Source organism: Apodemus sylvaticus, chromosome 4, assembly GCF_947179515.1.
Source record: "Apodemus sylvaticus chromosome 4, mApoSyl1.1, whole genome shotgun sequence".
Lineage (NCBI taxonomy): Eukaryota > Metazoa > Chordata > Mammalia > Rodentia > Muridae > Apodemus > Apodemus sylvaticus.
Genome location: NC_067475.1, coordinates 138,797,822 through 138,821,532, shown reverse-complemented (window position 1 = coordinate 138,821,532; position 23,711 = coordinate 138,797,822). Strand labels below are relative to the sequence as shown.

Here is a 23,711-nt window from a genome sequence, read left to right as displayed (position 1 = left end):
TCAGAAAAACTTTGCCTGAGGATGGCGTTTGCCAAGCATTACCTATGCATGTTTTCCCATCGGTGTCGAGCTGATGTCCATGGTTACAGGAACAGTGGGCTCCACCAATTGCAGGCTCGCAGTGATGAGAACAGCCGCCATTGTTCTCCTCACAGACATTGACAATTTCTAATTCAATCCCTTTCCAAAACAAGCAAAAGAGAGCTATTAACACGACAATAGGGAAAATGGAATATATGTGAACAATGGGCATGCTTTCTCTTTTGAGAGGGTGACACACTGAGAAAAATACACTGACACTTTACACACACAAAAGTAAAATTTGGAGGCATATCAAGTCATGAGTATTATACACACCTATACTCTATTGAACTCTATTCTATCTACTAAGTGATAAGAAGTAATGATAAGAAAGGCAATAAGAGTCCAATAAGTTGCTACTAAATACTTTAAAAAGTCACTTCCTTTAGTGAATAAAACGTGCGCATGTGTGTGTGTGTGCACGCGCGTGTAAGCGCACGTGTGTGTGTGTGTGTGTGTGTGTGTGTGTAAAACTGATTAGTATTCTTTACAGTGTCTGTGGGTTCTTGACAATACTGTTAAGAATAACTTGGGGTTAAAGACATTAAACTGATATACTCTTTGCAATGTGAATTATATCATGTGTGAGTACTAAACAGCTTTCATGCACATAAAATGCAGTTATCATATGATCATCCTAGTGCTTTCAAAAATATGGCACAGCCCCTGGCATATGCCAGTAATTTGGGCATATTGGTCAGCATCAGGCTCAGCATATGAATGTTGACTGACTGGCCAGAGCACTTAGACATTGTAGCCAGAGTCTCTGAGTGAAGATACAAGTAATCTAATACTTGAATGAGTGTTTGAGGAATAGCATTTCTGTTCACTGCCTCTTTATGTAGGGATTCTGTTCTCTTCATACTCACACTGGATTGTTTCCTTATGGTCTTAACATATGAATCCAGAAGGAGAAGGAGGAGGAAGAGAAAGAGGAGGAGGAGAAAGAGGAGGAGAAGGAAAAGGATGAGGAGGAAGAAGAGGAGGAAGAGGAGGAGGAAGAGGAGGAGGAAGAGGAGGAGGAAGAGGAGGAGGAGAAGGAGGAGGAAAAGGAGGAGAAGGAGGAGGAGGAGAAAGAGGAGGAGAAGGAAAAGGAGGAGGAGGAAGAAGAGGAGGAAGAGGAGGAGGAAGAGGAAGAGGAAGAGGAGGAGGAGAAGGAGGAGGAAAAGGAGGAGGAGGAGGAGGAGGAGGAGGAGGAGGAGGAGGAGGAGGAGGAGGAGGAGGAGGAGGAGGAGGAGGAGGAGGAGATAAATGGACAAATGTACCTGGGATTATGGCATCCCTTGTGAGCAGTTCACTACTGCTGCGTGAATAATCTAGTCACCAAGACTGTGCTCCATCAGCACAGCCTCTTGCTACAACACATAACCGTCTGTAGGCCCAGAGTGAACACTGCAGTCCCTTGTCACTGCCTACCCTACTGTGTCTTCTTCATTTGGCCATAGCAGCTTACAGCAAATATTCAAAACCACATTCCCAAAGATGTGTGAAATAAAGTATGGTTATGCTATTCAATGTACTGTTAAAAGAAGGAACTTTTCTGGACTGAAGACTGAGAAAGCTATTACAATAAAGGACTGGAGAGTGAAGGGCTTTTTAAGTGTGTGGTAATATAGAGCATATGATGCAGAGTTGAGCAAATTTCCTGTTTGCCACTGTGTAGAGTGGTATTTAAACCATGGTTGCTATCTTCTAATCCATCAGGACAATCCCTGTCAGTTTCTGAAAAAACTAAATTGATTGATGTGGGATCACCCTCTAATAGTACATAGAGTGTTGTTGGTGTCAAAAAAAAAAAAAAAACAGGTCTCTCAGTTTAAATTCTACTTACTCAGATTGATTGCATTTAGGTGAGGTTCAAACAAGAACTCACTTAAATTTTTTTTGAATGCTAAAAATATAGCTATGTAAATAGACCTTGGGTATGAGAGCCAATTCTCAGAATCAGACTTATTAGTGCTCCACACCTTCGTTAGGCAGCCTGAAGGTAATATTACACAGTGTTTTAACTGCACACTTACAGTTTTCTTTACAATCTGCCATGAAGAACAAGTGTGGAACCTCCCCCTCTGGTACCATGTCAGTGTTTCAACTATATTAGACTTTGGAGCATTTCAGAGCTTAGATATTTCAATTAATAAAAAGAAGCTGCCTCAACACTGAGGAACAAGATCATGGGGATTTGTTTGATGACTTCCATTTTTACCTCTTCTGTATGAATTCATGATCATCCTCCCAGGGGATCCGATGCTTCTCTCTAACCTTCTTGGACACTGAGCACACACATGGTGCACACACAGACATTCAGGAAAACATTGATACATTAAGTAAACACATCTGAAAAAGGATAACAAACTGGTAGCTCTAAACATGGGCAAAGCTCTAGTTCATTCTGGCAACAGGTGCCAGAGACAAGAATGTGAGCTCCAATTCAGCACTGGCCTTACAAACCTTTCTTCTATGCCACTTTCTTACATATACTTGTATGCCTGTCTCCTGTGGTCATAAGGAGTCCTGCAGAAGATTGTTTGAGGTCATTGGAAACTATACATGATTCTCTAATACTCATAAATGCTTAAAGGATAAAACAGAGAACGGTCTATCTGAAAATGACTGTGAGCCCTCTGTCCATTCTTGCTAGGTACCTAAGGTGCTGCAGGAATATAGCTGAATATAGTGCTTAAGTCATATATACCTGAAAATATACTCATTGTATGAAAACACACAGGATTAAATGGATCTAAGCTCTGTACAGTGGTGCACACCTATAATGGCAGCACTAGGGAAGCAGAACCAACAAGACTGTCCATGAATTCTAGGCCAGCATGGACTACATAGCAAGTTTGAGGCTAGCCAGGGCTATGATTTCTCTGGAAAGTCAAGACTAAATAAATAAATAAATAAATAATAAATAAATAAATAAATAAATAAATAAATAAATAAATAAAAAATTCCAACCTTAGATCTTCAACTAGGCACTAAGAGTAAGCTAACATTTTAAGTTCTTGATCTGGATGACTAACAAAGGGCTACTTTCCTACTGTGCAAAACTTACTCAGGGGCCACAGACACGGCTTAGCAGTAAAGGAGCTTCAGGTGATCCTGACAACCTGGGACAATTACCAGGACACACATGTCAGAAGAAAAAAACAAACTCCAGAAGTTATACTCTAATCTACACATACACACACATTGTTGTCTGTCTGTCTGTCTGTCTGTCTCTCTCTCTCTCTCTCTCTCTCTCTCTCTCTCTCACTCTCTCTCTCTCTCTCTCTCTCTCTCACACACACACACACACACACACACACACAAATGCATATACACACACACATACAGAGGAATGAACCACACACAGCATATACATCCCACACATAAAATAAATTTTAAATTATACTTAAATGAAATTTGTTTTTCTCATAGGTAGCAAATATGTCATTTGCTTGATAGATACAAAACATAAAACATATGTATCTAATAGCATAATGTTAAGTTGAGAATTTATTTGATGAAAATCTCAACTAATTATGAAATGTGTGGACCTTTCCGAATTTGAGTCACTTGTCAAATCAAGATAGTGAGTATGAATTCACAGCACAGTGTGAGGACTGAGTGGTTGTATTATACAATATTTCAAGATTTCCTCAAAAGAAATTAAATGACCATAAAAACCTTTTCTAGGACAAAAGCGAAACGCTTGCTTTACAGTACTCTCACTGCATACAGGTGCTATGGTCACAGTTAAATATCATTACGCTCTTAAAAGATTTTCTCTGCCTATGGGTTTAGAGAAAGCTCGGAACACAAATTTTCACATAAAGCTTTGTATGTCAGTAGTAAATACTGAGGTCTGGGGATGACCGTAGAGAGAAAGTAGTTAAATATTCCCATCAGGAAAGTAAATGTAAAACAGCACTTCCACCGAATACATCCCACTCTAGGGCAAATTGCTTTCCTGGGTAAATTCCAAAGAAAGCTTCTAACTCATAAACCACTATTAATAACGATCCCTTCTTTCATGGTAGTGGAGAATATGCTAGTCAGATTGTAAGATTCATTTGCACATTTTCAAATATGCTCATCCCCTAAAACTCTGGCTATATTTTTAAAAACCAAATATTAATAAGAAAAATTCCATCCGTATTCTCTTCTTCTCAAAAGGGGATTCTGGCAGGCATTCAGTGAGCCCAGCTCCTGAAGTCCTTTCTTAGTTAGTAATGAGTTTCCCTCCCATCTTATGTACTTTGTTCTTTACTAGGCAAGCATCACGGTGCAGAAACTGCACTATACATACAATGGGAATGCAGACATGAACTTAAAAGACACATCAGCGAACCAAGAAACAGAATTTCACAAAGACGAGGTGAATCTCCTGACTTTTAATGGTGTGACTTTATGAAGAAGCCCAGGAGGAATGTGAGTGTGCTCCTTTGTCTGTTATTCTAGCTATGTTCTTTGTCTAAAACCAATAAAAACACATACACTAGGCTGAAACACTGGGTAAAGGTGGAGGGCTTGCTTCTGCAGAGATGAAAGGCCACCTAACTCTCAGCACTAAGACTTAGTGCATTTTACTATGAAGGGTTTGGTCTTGGTGGTGGGTATGAAAGCCTGCAAAGAGGATCTTTGAGAAAGGGGCCCCATCCCAACTGCAGTAGCTGTCAATCATGTAAGTGGGCTCACTGAGAACACAGTGAAGGGATGTAATTAGAAGTAGAGAACAGAAATTAGCTATTGAGATCGAGCAGAGATAAAGAGGAGAAATTACACCAATGCACAGAAGAAAGACCATTTCAGAACAATGAAAGCAATTGTCTTAGTTTGGCTTCTATTGCTGTGATAAACAACCTGGGAAAGAATGGGTCATTCCGGAATATATATATATACCACTCAATCATAATTCATGATCCAGTGAAAGCTAAGACAGCAACACAAGCAGGCAAGGAACAGAAACCATAGAACACAGCTCACTAGCTTACCTTCCATGGCTTGCTCAGCCTGCTTGCAAGCTCCATGGACTGGCCCTTCCACATCAGTGATAATCAATAAAATGGCCTATAGCCATGTCTACAGGCTGATCTCATAAAGTCATTTTTTCAATTGAAGTTCCCCCTCTTCAGATACCTTGCCTTGTGTCAGGTTGACCAAAATTATCCAACACAGTAATGAAGTGCTGAAAGTCACCAAAAACTTGATAAAACTGGAGAGGTTTTAATTTGTCTGGCAACGTAGAAGGATAGAGATGAAAAAGTTCATGATGGAGACCTGTTAATATGGGCTGATGAGAAGATACACCATGAAAGAGGGAAACTATTTTAGCTAACCTTTCCCCTTTGTGGGAATTCTCATGAGCTCATTGGTGAGTACTTTTAAGATAGGAAATGTTGATAATGACAATTTAGAAGACAGCAGTGGTGATGATTTGGATGAGAATGGGATTGTTATGAGAGTCAATTTCTTCATTGCTGTCTGTTAGGAGATTATCAATCCCCAAACACAGCAAAAAAAAAAAAAATTCCTTTGGCAGCAATAGAATCAACTCCTTTGTACTAATAGGAGTTGACATTTTCCCTTTTAATTCTATTGGACATCTGGGAAAACTTGTTCCCATGCATGATAGTCTGCATCTGGTTTTTTACTCTATAAAATTCAAAAATAGATAAAAGCAAAAGTAATAAGAGTGAATGAGTAAATTTGAAAGAGACTTAAACCTGTGGATGTTTGGAAGATTATGGAGGATGAAGTGGGGAGGATAAAGATACCCATGGGTGGGTACCAGGCAGCTCTGATCTTAGGAAAGTTGACAGTGTGCTTACAGGGGATGGAACTGACTAGGAAGCATCTCCAATAGTAGCTACAACTGATAACTGCTTAGCCTAACATTCAAAATACATCTCTAACAATGGACACATTAAACCATGCAACTGAGCAGAAGATGAGGAATATAGTACCACCAGAAGATATTGTTAATAAGTGCTTGGCAAGGAAGCTATAGGGCTGAGTCCCATGATGAGTGTGTGAAACAGCAGGAACCATTTGCAGAAGTGTGACGAATGTCAAAGGCAAAAGAAGCCACTACTGAAGACACACATTGGAGCATCCCACGTGTTTGGGATGTAATCGCAGGCTGCAGCTGTTCTTTCCTTTCATGTTTTCTTTACCCACGCTGGTTCCTCTTCTTTGAGCATTACAGTGGAACCTCTAGTGTTTGGCAGAGGTGGTACAAGAAGATAGGATTTCACAAAGCATCTGAGCCACGATTCCAGGAGTTTAAAATCAGAAGACCTGAGATTTAATCCCTACTGATTCTCCTGTGGACCACAAGGCAGACTAATTTTTATTTGACTGCTTCCTCAGCAGTAGAACGAAGCAGGTTACACTTCTCCCTCCCCCTCCTCACTCTGCCCCACCAGGTAACATGCTCCCGAGGTTCTGTTTTCAACCACATCCTTTCAGTTATTGCCCTTGCTTGATATTTGTAGCGCATCATTGACTCCCAAGACTACCCTGGTTGCTACTTACTGTAACAATGTTTTCCATCAGCTCCGAGCTCGAAGCCAGGGTGGCAGGTACACGTGAAGGACCCCTTTGAGTTCACACAGCGATGGGCACAGGGAGTGAGCTCTTCAGCACACTCATTTATATCTGCAGCGAGAGACACACAGTAGCTGCCTTAGCAACTCCAATTCTATTTGCAAACTATAGAGATGAATACCCTAAACACTACCCTCCACTTAGCCTCTAATTTTCAACATACCACTAAATACCCCAGACTACATACACTCAGTGAGGCAAAGGTATTTATGAGTAAGCCAGCTTCATGGCTGCAACTGTGTTGGCCAGATGTTCATTAATATCACTTCACATCTATTTGAACCAACTGTTATTAATTTAAAAAAAAAAAAGATTGGATGCAGCTATAAATAATAGTTCTAATCTATTCCTCTACAGTACAAATGGAAGTCACTCTAGTTTGATGCTATGAGTATGTCATATTCTTGAACAGATACCCTAACTGCATGGTACTTTTGTTTACTTTTGAGATCATATTTTAATTACAACATTTTGTCCCCTTTCTTCAGAGACTTCATATATTCCTTCTTATTCTTCTTCAAATTCTTAACCTCTTTCTTCATCAATTGTTATTGCATGGACATATGTGTAAGCATTATATATTTACATACATATATATATATGTATGTATGTATGAATTATATATGTAACATACACACACACACACACACACACACACACACACACACAATCCCAAATATAACTTATTGTGTCTCCCTGTTTTAAAGAAAAAAGTAGAATGATGGGCAAGTCAGATATGGAGCCTTCCTTACAGCAATACACACTTGGTCCATATAAACTTTTACACTGTTACAAGACATGCTATATGATGCTGGTATCCTGTCTCTCTCCTGAAAGCTATGGTAACTTTAACTCAATACAAGTTCAGTTTTATGTGAAGAGGGACTGTCCTGCCACCTCTTTTCTGACTAGTACCTTTTTTTGCACACACCTGCATGCCAGTTCCCATCCTCCCGTATTGTTAGAGCGCCCAATATGCAGTGGTGTTGGGGAGAGATTTATAGGATTAATGTATCGACTGTTTAAATAAGAGTCTGAAAATATGAAATGTGTATGTTTTTCTATGTATCTTGCTTGTCAGTTTTTTTAAAAAAATACTAGGCAAGATCCTCTATCATCTAGTTATCATCCTCTATCCTCTATCATCCCTACTGCTAGTTGCTAAGATGTGTGCTGTATGGTATCTTGTTATGCCATGTTCAGTTGATATTCTTGGGAAGCCTGTTCTTTTTGAAGGGAAACTGAGAAAGAGTTGATCTAGGAGAGAGGGAAGGGGGTGGGGATTGGAGAAGGGGAAACTGTGGTTAGGATATACTGTAAACAAACAAACAAACAAATACAAAACAAACAAAAAACAAACAAGAAAGGAAAACCAGGGACTGGGAAGGTGACTCAGCAATAAAGACCACTGATCTTCTGGAGGACCTGGGTTCAGTTCTCAGAACCCAAATGACAGTCACATCCTCTACAATGCTGGTTCCGGGGCTTTGATGCCCTTTTCCGGCCTCTGTGGGTACTGCATGTACATAGAATGCAAGCATACATCTAGGCAAAATACACATACACATATAAAATAATAAAACAACAATTAAATAGAGCTATGGAAATCAAAGTAGTAAATCTTTACCAAAATAATATGTTTAAAATCCATAAATCCTTTTTTATTTCATTTTACTTATTTTGTGTCGGAGGACAGCTTGTAGCAGCTGGCTCTCTTCTTCTACCTTATGGGTCCTGGGGCCTTGAACTCAGGTATTGAGGCTTGGTCTCACGTGCCTGTCCTAGCTGAGCCATTTCATCAACCCCCATTTCCCCCCAAATCTTTCACACTGATTTTTGTGTCTGGTTACTATTCAATTTCTCATCATGTTTACCAGTCCTGTAAGTCAAGGAACATTTTGCTGTTTTCATACTTAATCCAAATAGACTGTTTCTCATTTTATGAAGATGTCATGATATAAATGAAGGATTCTGTGGTCGCTCAGAAGTTATTAAAACAAAGAGTATCCCACAGGAATTCCTTCATCCTCCACTGGTGCCAGTCATGCAATAATTTAGCCTTTTCATCTTTGAACTGAAGTGTGTCTGCTTTGCTATTTCTGGAAACAGAAATGTGTAACCTTGTGTTTACGGGGTTTCTCTCTCTTCTCATTTTAATTATTCCAAACTTCTGAGAGCCTAATTTGCACATACTTGCTTTTCAAAGGTTACCCCACCTCTGTAGTCTATAATCAAAAACTCCCTGTGTGGTTATGGAGGCTTTTTAAATATTAATTCTGGATTTCATTTTTTAAAAACAAAAACAAAAAGCATTACTTTTGAAAGTACACTAGGTCATTTTTTTTACAACACATATTCACTAAGATTTTTTTGTAGCTTTATAAAATACTTTTCATAGTGATCAAGAATTAAAGTATTCCTTTTTAGCACAAATAAAAATACCTTTTCTCCTACATGCTCCAAGTATTCAATCTGACTACGAAAGAATTTCAAACAATTACCCAATTAAGACGTCAGCTTCAGCTTCCTACCTTCGCAGGCCTTTTTGTCTTCAGACAGCTGGTACCCAGCGTGGCAGGCACACCTGGCCAGGCCATTTTCGCTTTGACATAGGTGTGCACATCCATTTGCGCCTGCACAGGGGTCTGTCTCTGAAAAGAAAGAGACTGTGATAGATGGCAGTTCATTCAGTTTAGGAAGACATGCAGTGTAGAAGGCTTGACAAAGAAAGGTCACTGAGCTATGGAAGTCATTCATTTCCCATTTAAAAATGGTCACAAAGCTCTTGCTCTCTTGCTCTTCCCTTCCCCCTCTCTCTCCATGTGCTCATGGCTGGCCTCTCCTCCTCTCCTCTACTCCTCTACTTCCCTAATGTCTGTCTGTCTGTCTGTCTGTCTGTCTCTCTCTCTCTCTCTCTCTCTCTCTCTCTCTCTCTCTCTCTCTCTCTCAGAGAGGCCTTTCTCTGCCTCTTTTACCCTCTTAACTCCCCTCCATGCCCTAAATAAACTCTATTCCATACTAAAAAAAGAAAGAAAGAAAGAAAAGAAAAGAAGAGAAAAGAAAAGAAAAGAAAAGAAAAGAAAAGAAAAGAAAAGAAAAGAAAAGATGGTCAAGGATTCCAGAATAGTTTTTCCAGCTTTCCTATAGAACTTATTCAATAGATGCATTTCTGTTTTGTGATTTGAGTCCTGGTTCTGAATAAAATAAATATAGAGATCAAGGTCACAAAAGACTTCGCTTAATAGCCTTGCCCTCCAATCCATGAGGGAACCAACAAACAGTCCACAAAAAATGTGGTATATGTACACAATGGAGTACTATTCAGCCATTAGAAGCAATGAATTCATGAAATTCTTAGACAAATGGATGGAGCCAGAGAACATCATACTAAGTGAGGTAACTCAGTCTCAAAAGATCAATCATGGTATGCACTCACTGATAAGTGGATATTAGCCTAGAAACTTGGAATAGCCAAGACATAATCCACATATTAAATGATGCCCAAGAGGAACAGAGGAGTGGCCCCTGGTTCTGGAAAGGATCAGTGCAGCAGTATAGGGCAATACCAGAACAGGGAAGTGGGCAGGGGTGGATGGAGAAACAGGGGGAGGGAAGAGGGCTTATGGGACTTTCAGAGAGTGGGGAGCCAGAAAAGGGGAAATCATTTGAAATGTAAATTTAAAAAAATGTATCAAATTAAAAACAAACAAACAAAAAAGAATTACATAAATATCTCAATTAAAAAAAAAAAAGAAGGCTTCATTCTGATTCTGTTTCTTTATTCACTGTTCTAAGTTAATTGGTAGGACCATCCACAGGTCAACACTTTCTTTCTCTAGATTCCTTCTGACTAGTGATTTGGTCACTAGTCATGGTGTCAGGAAAAGGCAAGTGGGGAGACAAAGGGGATCCCCAGCTCCAGCTGATAGGGATGAAAATTTGTTCTTCCTTTTGAAAACAGGTTATTTGAACCCAACCTGATTCCACCCAGTCCCTCCCCACCCCAGCCTCATTTCTGACTTCAGAGCGCCAGGGTTACAGCCATGTAGCATCACATTCTCTGGTAATTGACTTTCAAATGTTTAAACATCCTTGAGTTGATAAGAGCAATTATTAGATCTAGACTATAATTAATTTTATAAATGGCTCAGTGAAGTTTTCTTATATTTGTTAAGGACTTTTGAATTTGAGAAATGTTCATTTATTTTGTACTTTTCTTTTCTGGCAATGTCTTTACTTAGCTTGGGGATAGAGTGAGGCCAGCCTTACACAATGCACACTACCTTTTTCTACTAGGAAATTGCCAGCTTGGCTTTTTAAAGAATAGATACGTCTTTATATAGGTTATGCGAAGAAACTCATGAAAATTTTTGGAGACTAGCGATATTCCTTTGAATGTAAATTATAAGACAAAAATCACAGAAAGGTCTTGGGTGTCTTTGGCTGCAGATTGGCTCTTTAGTTTATAAATAAAACTTCTGGAGTTTGGTTATTAAAACAAAAACAGAAACAAGCAAACAAACAAAAACACAGGGTTTATAAATATCCAGAATCTGTCCCCAGAACGACAATATAATAAAGTAAATTGAGACATTGTGACAAAGACATTAAGAATTATAGAGACAAAGCTATGACTATGTTGCACTGACTGGCTGACATTTATAACCCCTTCAGCAGCACTTGCGTGGTACACAATCTTTTTCAATGCACAGAAGGTCCTGAAAATGACAGACCATGAGCTCAGTCAAAACAAGACATCAATGGATATAAAATGATTACAGTGGAGTTTTTCTATTTGTCTATCTGCCCGCCAACAGCATTTACATGAGTTTTAGGCATCCAAACTGAGGTCCTCATATCTAGTCAGTAATCCACTTTCCCACTGTGCTATTCCCAGCCCAAGGCAAATATTTTTAAATAATTCAAAACATTCTTGAAATGAGTAAGAGAAAATTGAAGCAGTGTTTTTTAAGTATTTATATCAAAAGTCAATGCTGAAATTTAGAAATTTCAAAAATTATAGAAGATAAATTCCAAATGAATAGAAAAAGAACTCATTCATTTTTACCTCAATAAATAAAATCATTAGAATATAATGTCTTTTTTGGTAAATCATATCCAACATTTAAAAAACCCTATCTCAGTGCTAAAAAAAAAAAAGTAAGGTGCAATGCTTCTCAACAACTCCAGATGATACACAGATAATAGTATAAACATAGTATCACAGAACAATAATTCAAATTAGCATAGACACAGAAAATCTATACTACATATTTACTGTTTATCAAAATGACAATGCCCCTAGAATCCTTATATATTGAGTAGAAACAAAAATTTGTTTAAAGAGTCAAGGCACTTGCTACCAAGCCTGACCTGAGTTCAATCCTGAGCCCCATGTGTTGTAAGGAGAGAACCCACTCTGGTAAACTACCCTCTCATGTGTGCCCCCCGCCACCACGAAGGACCATGTGTGCACCCACACAACACAAAAATACATGCAATACAATTTAAAAAAAACACACCATGGCTGTGTTTTATAAAGTTAAATGTGCAGGTGGAATATAATCCAATAATACTGCTCTAGGCTAGTTATGATTTAATAAATACTACTTCATAAAAACAGGGAATGAAGTATTGATAGGTGCAAAAGTAGATGAATCGACAAACCATTATGTTGAGCAAAAGAGGCCAGAGAAATGATCACTCTCAGACTAATTCAATTTACATGACCTCTGCAAAGCACAGGTCTAATCCCCAGGGGCAGAAAGCGAACCTAAGGTGCTTAGGTTGTATGATGTCTATCCTTGGTTTGTCAACTTGACTACATCTGGAATTAACAAAACACCCAAGCAGCTGATCACACCTAACAGGGATTTTACTTAATTAAATCATTTGAGGAAGGAAGATCGACCTTAAGTCTGGTCCACACGTTTTTGTGGCTGCCTACATAAAGGATTCTGAAGGAAAGTGCTTGTTTTTTTTTTTTTTCCCTGCCTGTCTTCATTCTCACTGGCAAGTTCATCTATCCTGTAGCTAAGGCAAAATTTCACTAGCATTAAAATAAGCTTCTCCAGAATTTCAGTGTATATTGAAGTCAATCTGAGACACCCAAACTTGTGACAGAACAACTGTTAAAATTCGTGGACTTTCTGTAGGGAGATAGCCATTGTAAGACTATCTGTATCACAGTCTGTAAGCTATTCTAATAATTCATATTTATATATATATATTATTTCCAATTTTAGGATATATATATTCATATTTATTTCCAATATTTCCAATTATTTTAGGATACATACACAACACACACACATACACATACACAGAGAACACCATGTTTCCACTCACACCCATAATAAATAAGTATATGCTAGGTGTATTGTCAATCTTGATAAACCTTGAAAATATCAGTAAAAATGTAATATAGATTTATTGTGTCTATGGTAATTTGGACTATTGTTCTGTGACTATTTTTGTTTGCCATATATATTTTTTTTTCCAACATTAGTTATGTAAAACTATATATAACTATATATCTATATAAAACTAATGCTGGAATTTATATTGTGGAAATGGAAAATAAGAAATTAAGTAATTTAATAAATCATATATGCAATGTAAGTGTGTACATATGAATTTATGTATATTATCAGATCTGTTCCTCTAGAGAACCCTAACTATCTAGGTTAGGAATTCTTTTCTGAAAACATTGTATGAGAAGCTTCAAAAAGGATGGATATATTCGATCTTTATTATGGTGATAACTGTAGCATTTAATCCTTTAAGTTTGGAAGTTCAAGTTTCTGCATTTTATTTAACACAATAGAACTACTAAAATGTTGAATTTTTAAAAATACAATAAGAAAAATGAGAACTATCATTGTCAGTGTGTATGGTTCATAATCAAGACATATTCTTCATGACTAACGAGTACTTGGACCCTCTTCAGAGCAAGTGCCATGTCCGATTGATTCTTCTCTTCAAACTTACTGGCTTGATAAATGAATGTGAATGCTTGAAAGGGCAGAGCACCTGAACCTCGCTTCATTTCTCTTGAAGAAGCAGCAGCCTCCCTTATTTTCTGGTCTCCATGCCTACACACTCGGTGTCCTGGCAGTGGGACTAATAGGCATTCTCTTTTCTAGATTGAATCCTATTTACTGTCTCCTCCACTGAACCTTTCTCATAGTTGTTAGTGGCTACTTCCATTCTTGATAGGATCTGCTTTTCTCAAATCGGATCCTTTACAATAGCAATGAGGAATATTTGTAAATGTTGCATAATAAAAGCTTCCAACATTAAGTAAGCTTCTGAGGGAAAGAAAAAAACATTCCATTTAATTTTTCAGAGCTCTTTAACGTGAAATTCATTTTGGTTATCCCAAGATGGTAGGGTATTTGAGTAACCTATGCATTTTGACACTGACATATTTATTGAAAATATATTAAGTAAAATCTCCCCATTTTACTTACAGGTCAAGGTATAAACTCTTAGCTGTTCCTGCCACCATGCCTTTTCTCCATCGTCATAGAATCTAATGCTCTGACTAATTAAAACACTTGTTTTTCTAAGTTGTCCTAGCCATGGTGTTTTGTCATACTAATGGAAAATTCATTAAGACAGAAGTTGGTACCAAGGAAGGGGATATTGCTGTGATATGTTGGCCCATGGTGTTGTTTGTAGAAATTTAGAAGAATTTAGGAGTTAGGACTAGAAAAGTGCTTAAACACTGAAGCAGGGCTTCCACTTCCTGATCTCCTTGTCTGGATGTCATTGTCCTGGCAGTGTGGCTAAGATGCATTATGTTTTTCTAGATGAAATTTGAGCTTCTGTCTCCTCCATGGAATTGTTCTCAGTGGCCATCCTAGCAAGATCTTAGACAGATGGTAGTACTTAAAGTTACATGGACTACGGAGGTCCAGCTCAAGAGGTTTCAGAGGGAAATGATATTAGCAACTGGGACAGAGACCATTCTTGTGAGATTTTGGCAAAAACTGTGGCTGCTTTCTGCCTTTGTCCAAAGAATTATCTGAGGATAGATTGAAAAGTAATGAACCTCTTACGTCTATACACTACCTCTCAAATGCCTGTCAATTTTAGCTATCTCCATATTCCCTCTCGCAGCGCCCTTTCCCCTCCCCACTTAAAATCCTCCCATTCAAGTCCCCCACCCATAATTATCTATTCCATTTCCCTTCCCTAATGATATCTGTCTGTTACCACTAGTCTTTTACTCTATACCTACCCTCTGTTGTTCTATGGATTGTAGCATAGTTATTATTGGCTTCATAGCTAATAAGCACATACAAGTAAATACATATAGTATTTGTCTTTCTGGATCTGGATACTTCACTCAGTATTATTTTTCTAGTTCCATTCATTTACCTATGAATTCTATATTGTATTTTTTCCAGATGAGTAATGCCCATTGTGTAAATATACCCCATTCTCTTTATCAATTCTTATGTTGAGAGACATCTAGGCTGCTTATATTTTCTGACTATTGTGAATAGAGCAGCAATGAACACGGTTGAGCAAGTGTCTCTGTGGTAGGACAAAGTTGTTATATGATCAATATGCTTTTTATATGCTCAATAATGGTATATCTGGATTTTGAGATAGATCTATTCTCAACTTTCTGAGAAAACTTTGTGAAAAAATACCAGCATAACCTATTATTTGTTTTTATAATCTTAGCCATTATGACAAGTGCAAGATGAAATCTCAAAGTAATTTTAACTTGCATTTCATTAATGGCTAAAGATATTTAACAACATTTCTATAATGTGTGTGTGTGTGTGTGTGTGTGTGCGTGTGTATTTTCAAATAATGGGGGCTACAAAGGCCCAACTGGCTATCTCTTATCAACAAACAAAGCTTCCAACCAGGATTGATTTATTATAATTGAGTTGTCAAATGGGTCCCTGGAGATCCCCAAACAATCCAGGCTGTTGTCAACATTAGGGGTTGCTCTCAATTGACTGACAGTAAGCTCACATTGCTGAAGACAACACCTACACAACCTATTGAACTTGAAAATGTCAAGTTGGTGTCTACACAGAGCCGTAACCACTACTTTCTAGCATCTTTTATACAGGAACGTACTTTGCATGCTACCAAAGGAAAAACATAAACACCAACCCAATCTCTATGGCTTTTAATTTTGTGATTTTATGAAATTCCTGAGGGTGCAAATGAGTGAATTCTCATTCATATGCCTTCTCTTGGGCTCTTTTTCTTCTATTTCCTTCTATTGGTTTATATTGTTCAACTTCAACGTGATAGTTTTTGTTTTACCTTATTATAATAACTTTATTTTCTTATAATTTTAAAAAATGAAAGGATGGAATGAATTCATGAATGGATAGACGAATGACTGTCATTTATACATGCCAGAAAAGGCAAAATTAATTATCTCCAATAGAGTGGCACTGGGTATACCAACATCTCTGGGGCAGGCCTTAGGTTAAGAAGTATTTGACCAATACATAAAGAACCCCACAAGGTTTTAGTGTGTGCTTTTATTTGATTACAGTTTGGGTAGAGCTGTTTGTTGGTTGTTTTTGTTGTTGTTGTTGCTGTTATTGTTTCTCTTTTTGTTTTTGGATGTTGTTTTATTTTATTTTCTTAGGTTTTCTTTGGGGGGCATGTTGCTTGATGTTTTTGTTTAAAAAACTTAAAGTTTGGTGGGTAAGGTTTGAGAAGAGGATCTAAAGGACATGGGAGAAGGGAATGTATGATCTAAATATATTTAAATGTAAAATAGTTTTAAATAATAAAAATACAATTTACAAATAAAACAATTAAAAAATGAAGTATAGTGAACTCATTTCTTGGGCAAAATGATTTCAACCCAGCCTAATTATGATTATGTTACTTGGCTACTAGTAGTCACTCTAATGCGGGTCTACACGGAGTATGAATTAACAGGGTAAAAAGAAACACAAAATGCACAGTTAAAGAGCAAAGAGCATCAGGAAATTTAATGTTGGAGCCAAGGCTTGTGTCAAAAGAGATAAGGAGATTAAGGAGAGGCCCGCTCTGAAATGGAGGGTTCTCACAGAGCAAGACCCCGCTTGGCTAACTTTCCAACCTGTAAAAGGAAAAGACCTGAGGAACTTTCTGTTTCTAGCAATGATAAGAGAGGATATCTACTGAGAATGTGATTCAAGAAGGCCAGGGTTCACCTCGAGGCTGTGTCCAGATTTGGCAGTGTCATCTACATGGTTCCAGCTTCAGAGTCATGAAGCACATGTGAGTAAACAATCTGTAGACTCTTCCCCCATGTTTAAAGATTGCTGCTGAGTCCAGACCATGTGTGACGCGGCAGTGCCTGCATGAGGCCGTGAGAGGTCAGGAGGCCCTGAGAGGCCATTGCATGAAGCTGCGAACTGTGTTATGTTGGAGATGCCAAAATGTTGGAAATGCCAGTCACGGGATATCTGTCAAGGGGAGCTACACATAGAAAGTGGAAGCTGTATCAGGCAGCAAAGCTGGTATCCACTAAATGCATTTTGCAAAATGATATAACCACAAGACTATAGGGGCCAGGGAATAGGATATGGTGACCTGAATCACAATGGTCCTCATAGACTCATGTGTTTTGAATACTTGATCCAAGGCTGGTGAAATGTTTGGGAAGGATTGGTTGGTATGGTTAGGAAGTGCTTCACTGGGGGTAGGCTTGGGGGTTTCAAAAGGGGCAACATTTCCACTGTTCTGTTTGCTCTTTTCCCCTCTCTCTCTCCCTCTCCCTCTCCCTACCTCTCCCTCTCCCTCTGTCCTTCTCCCTCCCTCTCCCCCTCCCCCTCCCCCTGTCCTTCTCCTTCCCTCTCCCTCTCCCCATCCCCCCTCTCTCCCTTAACCTCTCCCTACCTTTCCCCCTCCCCCTGTCTTCCCTCCCTCTCCCTCCCTCTCTCCCTCCCTCTCCCTCCCTCCCTCCCTCTCTCTCCCTCTCTCTCTCTCCCTCCCTCTCTCTCCCTCCCTCTCCCTCCCTCTCTCTCCCTCTCCCTCCCTCTCCCTCTCCCACTTCCCCTCCCCCCTCTCTCTCCCCCTCTCTCTCAGAGGCCTTGTATTTCCAGATCATGGTGTAACCTCTCAGACTTTCTTGTTACCATGTCTTTGCTCTGGTACCATGGACTCTAACCCTGATGAAACCATAAGCCTAATTCAATGTGTTTTAAGTTTCCTAGGTCATGGTGTTTTCTCACCATGATAGAAAAGGAATTGAGATGGAATGGGTAACTTTGTAAATATGCACATGTGTATACAATGCCCTTGGAGGCCAGAAGGAACTAGATCTTTTGGGACTGGAGTTACATATATGCACTATTTGGGTCATAGGAATCAAAGCTCTAATCTCTCAGCCTTTTCAAGTCTTGGCATCTGAATTTTTTAATGGAGCAAATATGAGAAATTGCTGGGGACAGCATACAATGACAGGGACTGTCTGCAGTAGACCAGGATGGAGACATCTCAGAAGCCCGCAGCAGCTCCTTGTAGAAAAGGATGGCATCTGCGACACTGAGAAGCAGGAGACACATCCCTCCAGGGGACCCACCATCTGAAATAAGGGACTGCCTGCAGTAGGCTGGGATGGAGACATCTTGGTAGCCCATGGCAGCTCTTTGTAAAAAGTAGTTTTTCCCATTTCTCTTAACCTTAGCCCTGGACAATGGCTGTATAGATTTCATTTGTGTGTGACTGCTTTTTAGTTGTTCTTGGTGTGCATTCTATTGTATCTGACTTTCTTACTTCTTTCTCCTTTTGCTCTGGTGAATCCTGTGAAACTGGATGTTTCCTTATATAATGATTCTTAAACAATTAAAAATTGAGGCATGGGGCACAGCACAGCACAGCACAGTCCTAATGGCCCAGGTGCATGCTGTGTGTTCTCATCTTAGAAACAATGTAATAACTGCACAACGGTAGTTCCAGATTAATGCTTGACTTGCAAAGAAAGTTTGACAAAATTATTAGAAAATGAATTAGAGCCAACATTGAGACCCTGAGAAAAGAAAAAACTATTGAAGTTATGAAATAAATTTTGCACAACATTTGAGAGTGGTTCCTGGATAAGCAAGTATAGAATATGTAAAATCTTATACTAGTAAAACTAAGCCAGAACACTGGTACTCTTAGGAGAGTCATTATGTGCAATGTGCAGAAGTAACAAGCTAGGGGAATCTACTGAGTTACAGGTTAACCTGACTCGTTCTAAGTACTGCCTGTCAGCTTTGCCCATGTCATTTACCATTAAAGTTTCACAAGAAAATGTAAGTAGCTGACCACAGAGTTCTTAGCTCTGAAGTATAATAAATCAAAAGTTAAAGTTTAAATAATGATAAGTTTATAATAATAATTACGTTGGTTATAGACCTTGGAATAAGGAAGCTCAAAACTTTGGGGAAAAAATATAATTCTTGATTCTTTGTGGGATGTGGTTATTCTTTTGAACTTGATTTGGCCATGATTATTATACAGTGTCTTTTTCTTTTTACCTGCTTTTGTAATATCAATAAAAGAATGGGGCAAGAAATGGGCTGGAGAGTATGAGAAGAGCATGTGAAGAGTGAGTAGAGAGAGAATGTGAGGTGTGTGTGAAGTGTGTGTGTGTGTGTGTGTGTGTGTGTGTGTGTGTGTGACAGGAGAGTGCATGTGGTGTGTGTGAGATGTGTGTGAGAGTGAAAGGGGAATGCATAAAGGTGTTAGGAACGTGGAAGATCGAGAAAAGAAAAGTGCACAGGAGAAAAGTGGAGTGTGCAGGAGAATGCAGAATGTCTGCAGCTTCAAGCTGAGAGAAGGGGGGCAGGGGGAGGAGGGAGAAGAGAGAGAAACTTTAAGCCTTGAAATATTGCTTGTCAGCTTGTACTCAAAAAGTAGTCTGTGTATATTTACTATGTGCCTTCTAGATATCCCTGCTTTTGGTTGAGAACTCCGATCTTGTGTACAGGCTAGACCCCGACAAGTAATGATGCTCAATACCACAATTTTCTTCTCATTCTATCCTATCCTATCTGTACCTTTATGAGATCAATAGCCGGACACAGTCTATCATTTTGAATAGAGTACAATTAGATAAAGGCAAGGATTTTACTTATAACAATACAATGTAGTCTTCTATCTCAAATCCATATAGAAGCTATAACAAACTAGTTTTTACAAAAAAAGATGAAGCACTAAAATTTTTGACTGCAGGTACTAGTTACTCTCTTGCTAGATTTTTTTTTAAACAAGTCAAATATTGCATTGAGTTTTGATCAACGATGTGAAGTATCTGGCTTTAGATACACAGTTGTAAATGGGACCCTTTCCCCATCTTCATACAACATATAGTCTGGTAAAAGTGATTGCAGGTTACTTTGCATATTTCAAAGGAAATAAACAGGACAATGCTGCAGAGCTTATCATGGGAAAATGTGGTAGAAAATGGAAAATGAGAGTAGAAATGGTTAGATAATGAGATAGGGCAGGTGAAACAGGCTGACACTCAAGCTGTTGTCTGGTATTGTTTCAATATCTCTAAGTCTGGGTATTGCAGAAAGATAGGAGTTTTATTTGCTTCTTAATCTTGAAGGCTGGATGTGTAAGATTGATTGGTTTTAATGATCCATTAGTGAGGGGGTGAGGGCTCATGGGGCGTGGCATCACGATGACAAAGAAGTGGGAAGAAGGCAAGAGAAGTTGCCAGAAAGACTGAAGAATTAACTTAGTTCTCTGTCTCTCTCCCTTCCTCCTTTTCTCCCTCTTTCCCTCCCTCTTTCCCTCCCTCCCCCTCTCTCTTCTTTCTTTCCCTCCCATCTTCCTTCATTTCCCCTCCCCCTCCCTCCCTCTACATCTAACTCCTTCCCTGAGAACAGCAGTATCCCTCATACTACCTCAGGCAATATTTCCAGTGGTTTCACTACCTCTGATTGGACTATATTTCTTTCCTTTTTAATTTATTAGATATATTCTTTATTAACATTTCAAATGATGTCTCCATTCCTGGTACCCGCCTTCCTGAAAAATCCCATAAGCCATCTCCACTCCCCCTGTTCCCCAATCACCCCTCTCCGGCTTTGCTGTCCTGGTATTCCCCTACACTGTGGCATTGAACCATTCCAGAACCAAGGGCCTCTCTTCTCTTTGATTGGACTCTATTTCTTAAAAGTCTTACCCCTTCACATTCCTACCACACCAATGACTAAAATCTAGAATATAACCCTTTGGAGATATGCTCAAAAGGCATTTAAACCAAAGCAGGGTTCAAGGAAAAGGAATATTGCAAATGGAACAAGGCAGTGTAACTTATACTGTGCGTTTGGGGAATTTGGTTTTCGTTGCTTAGGAGACACTGCAGACTTCTAAATAGAGATGGAGTGGGGACTTTTAGGTACAGTTCCCAGCTCCTCTTATTCTTCCTTGATCATTTTATTCTGTACCAAAAATAGATGTGACTTACAAACAAAACAGGTTCTTTCAAAACCATAATCTTGAAGCAACAGTCATTCCTCTATCATTGACTTTCTATTTATAAATAACTTGGGCTTTCTCTCAGGCTTATATACAGTTAGGATTTTGAATATTCAGTAGAAATCACTGCTCCACTTTCACTTCTGACATTACTTTGAGAATGTAAATAAAAAGGTAAATTGAATAAATGCGTTACCAAGGATTCGCAAAACAAACTTAACAAAATGATACAAAGCAAAAAAATACATTAGTTTAACCATCATTTCAGATGGTAAATTATAATACCATTATTATAAACAGCTTAAACCTAGAATATCTTTTTAGAGGATGAGATTATTTATCACAATTTTAGAAGATGTTTAAGTGAAAAAATATGTTTAGTTTTATATATTCTCAGTACACATTAAAGGTTGTATTGAGGTTTTCAAATACAAGGTGAAAACTATTAGATTGTAAGATATCAGCAAGCCAGAAAGATAGTACAGAAGGATTTTCTCATACTTGTCTCATGGAAATACCAGTCTGATAAACTATCCACATCTGAAAATATCCTCAGATGAGATATGATATCCAGTTGAGAGGTTTTGGCTGTGAGGCAGAAATAAAGAGAGATATTTTGAAAGGGGGAGGAAAGACAGTTTTGCGATTCCTGTGTTTCTGTTCTTACAAGCATCAACAGCATGATGTGCAGAGAGATGTCTTCTTCATGGAGGAAGAAGAGTTAACTGACCCCACAATGCTACAACAGACACTCTCACCAGGATTTCCCTCTAAATCCAGGCACCAAGTCATCTCTCCTTAGCCCAATTCCAAACTAGAAAATCCAGATAAAGATTTCAGACTGGCCACGAGGCTGACATAGGTACTGTGGCTTTGATATTTTGTTTGCCTCTCTAGTACCCAAATTTCTAGCTAGTCCCAGACCCCATGTCAACATCTCAAGCACAGATACCAGACCTATTCCTAAGTCCTCAAGATGCAAAAGATTTGATGTTCAGGCCATCTCATAAATCATAGTCCAGGCTAATTATCCCTATAGCCTTGGTAGATCTCAATTCAAACTAGTCTCGGATGCTAGGACTTACACTTGGGATCTGAGACACAGTTTGGACTAAGTGCTTTATGCTAATACAAGCTTCAAGATCTGTTCATGTTGGGTGGGACACCAAGCTAAGTTCACTGCACTGGTTTCAGCTTCAACCATGTAAAACCAGCACCAGGCCTATTTAAGTATCAAAACAGACCGTGTTGGTGAACCCAAACCTTAGGCCTACTTTGTGGTCTCAGGTTCTAGACGTGACTGAAGCATCAGGCCAGACTTCCTGAGGGCCCTAACAGTCTTACTAACAGTCTTTGAAGATGCTTTGTCTAGGATCTCTGAACAGAGCAGTGAAAAAGTTTCCTTGTCAAATGCGACTGATGACAAGAATAGGTACTTGTTTCCTTGACCACACGGACATGAAATCATAGCCATGGGTTCTTGAACTATGATGCCAACAGAATTACACAAAGAAGTACCTACAGCCCATCCTAAAGAAAAGGAAGCCTATGGTCTGTCTGACAAAAAAATCCAAAATAGTCATCTTTTTAAAAGTTGTCCATGACAACGGAAAGATAACTACATGAAATAGGAAAGTAACATATGGATAAAACACAGGCTTAACAGAGCTATCAACCACAAGAAAGAACCTGAGAAAGATTCTGAAGTTAACACAATTAGTGAATCAAGGAAAGGAATAAAATATTAAGAACTTCAATTGTAAACCTAATTAAGCAGAAGAAAGGATCATCAAGGTCCAAGAAGAAAGTGCTAAACTGAGACAGCAGGAGCTGCATAAAGAGGGAGGGAGGGGGAAAATAAAGTACAAGCCACTGAAATCAGGTTGGTGCTGTGTGCTTCCAATCACTGCATTTTACACAATTCTTGCAGCAACTATGGAGGGAAACAAACTTGTGATGGGCATGAAATGATAATGGGGGAGGGGAGTTAGCACACCTCAGGGGAGAGCCATCAATCCACACAATAAGATGCTGAAAATGAACGCAATGAAATACAAAGCCACAAGCCGAAACAACAAAACAACAACAACAAAGAAAACCCCACATATATCACATGGTCCGTAATACAGAAAGACCCCAAATACTGCTATCCCACCACATTCATTCTTTTTGAATTGATAAATGAATCCTGTACTGTTTCAGAATACAAAACCAATATATACAAGTGGTTTTATTATATACTAACAACTGCCAGAAAACCAAGACAGCAATAGTATACTGTTGCTGAAATTCCTTCCTTAGGAGAGCCATGAATGGTGTCTGCCCCACCCTTTCCTCTCCTGTCTTCCATTTGGTTGCCTCTCTCTTACATTGGTCTTATGCAAGTAATCCTACCTATTGTGAGTCCTTATGTGCAACAGGTCAGGGACATCTGAAAAATGCTGCTTCTCAGCAGTCCTCCACCCTCTCTGGCTCTCTCAGACTTCTGTCCCCTTCTAGAAGGATCCCTGTACATGCAAAGGAGGGAATGCAGCACATATGTCCCATTTAGGGCTGAGTACCCCATGGTCTCTTTTTCCTTGTTC

General features: G+C 38.9%; 1 protein-coding gene across 1 annotated transcript in view; it reads right to left on the bottom strand.

The window, feature by feature from the left end:
- Positions 1-23,711, bottom strand: part of LOC127683721 (EGF-like and EMI domain-containing protein 1) — a 625,358-nt gene that overhangs the window by 25,629 nt on the left and 576,018 nt on the right. The window contains 3 exon segments of the mRNA XM_052180974.1: positions 43-180; positions 6,601-6,723; positions 9,204-9,323. Of these exon segments, the coding sequence (XP_052036934.1) occupies positions 43-180; positions 6,601-6,723; positions 9,204-9,323 (381 nt within the window).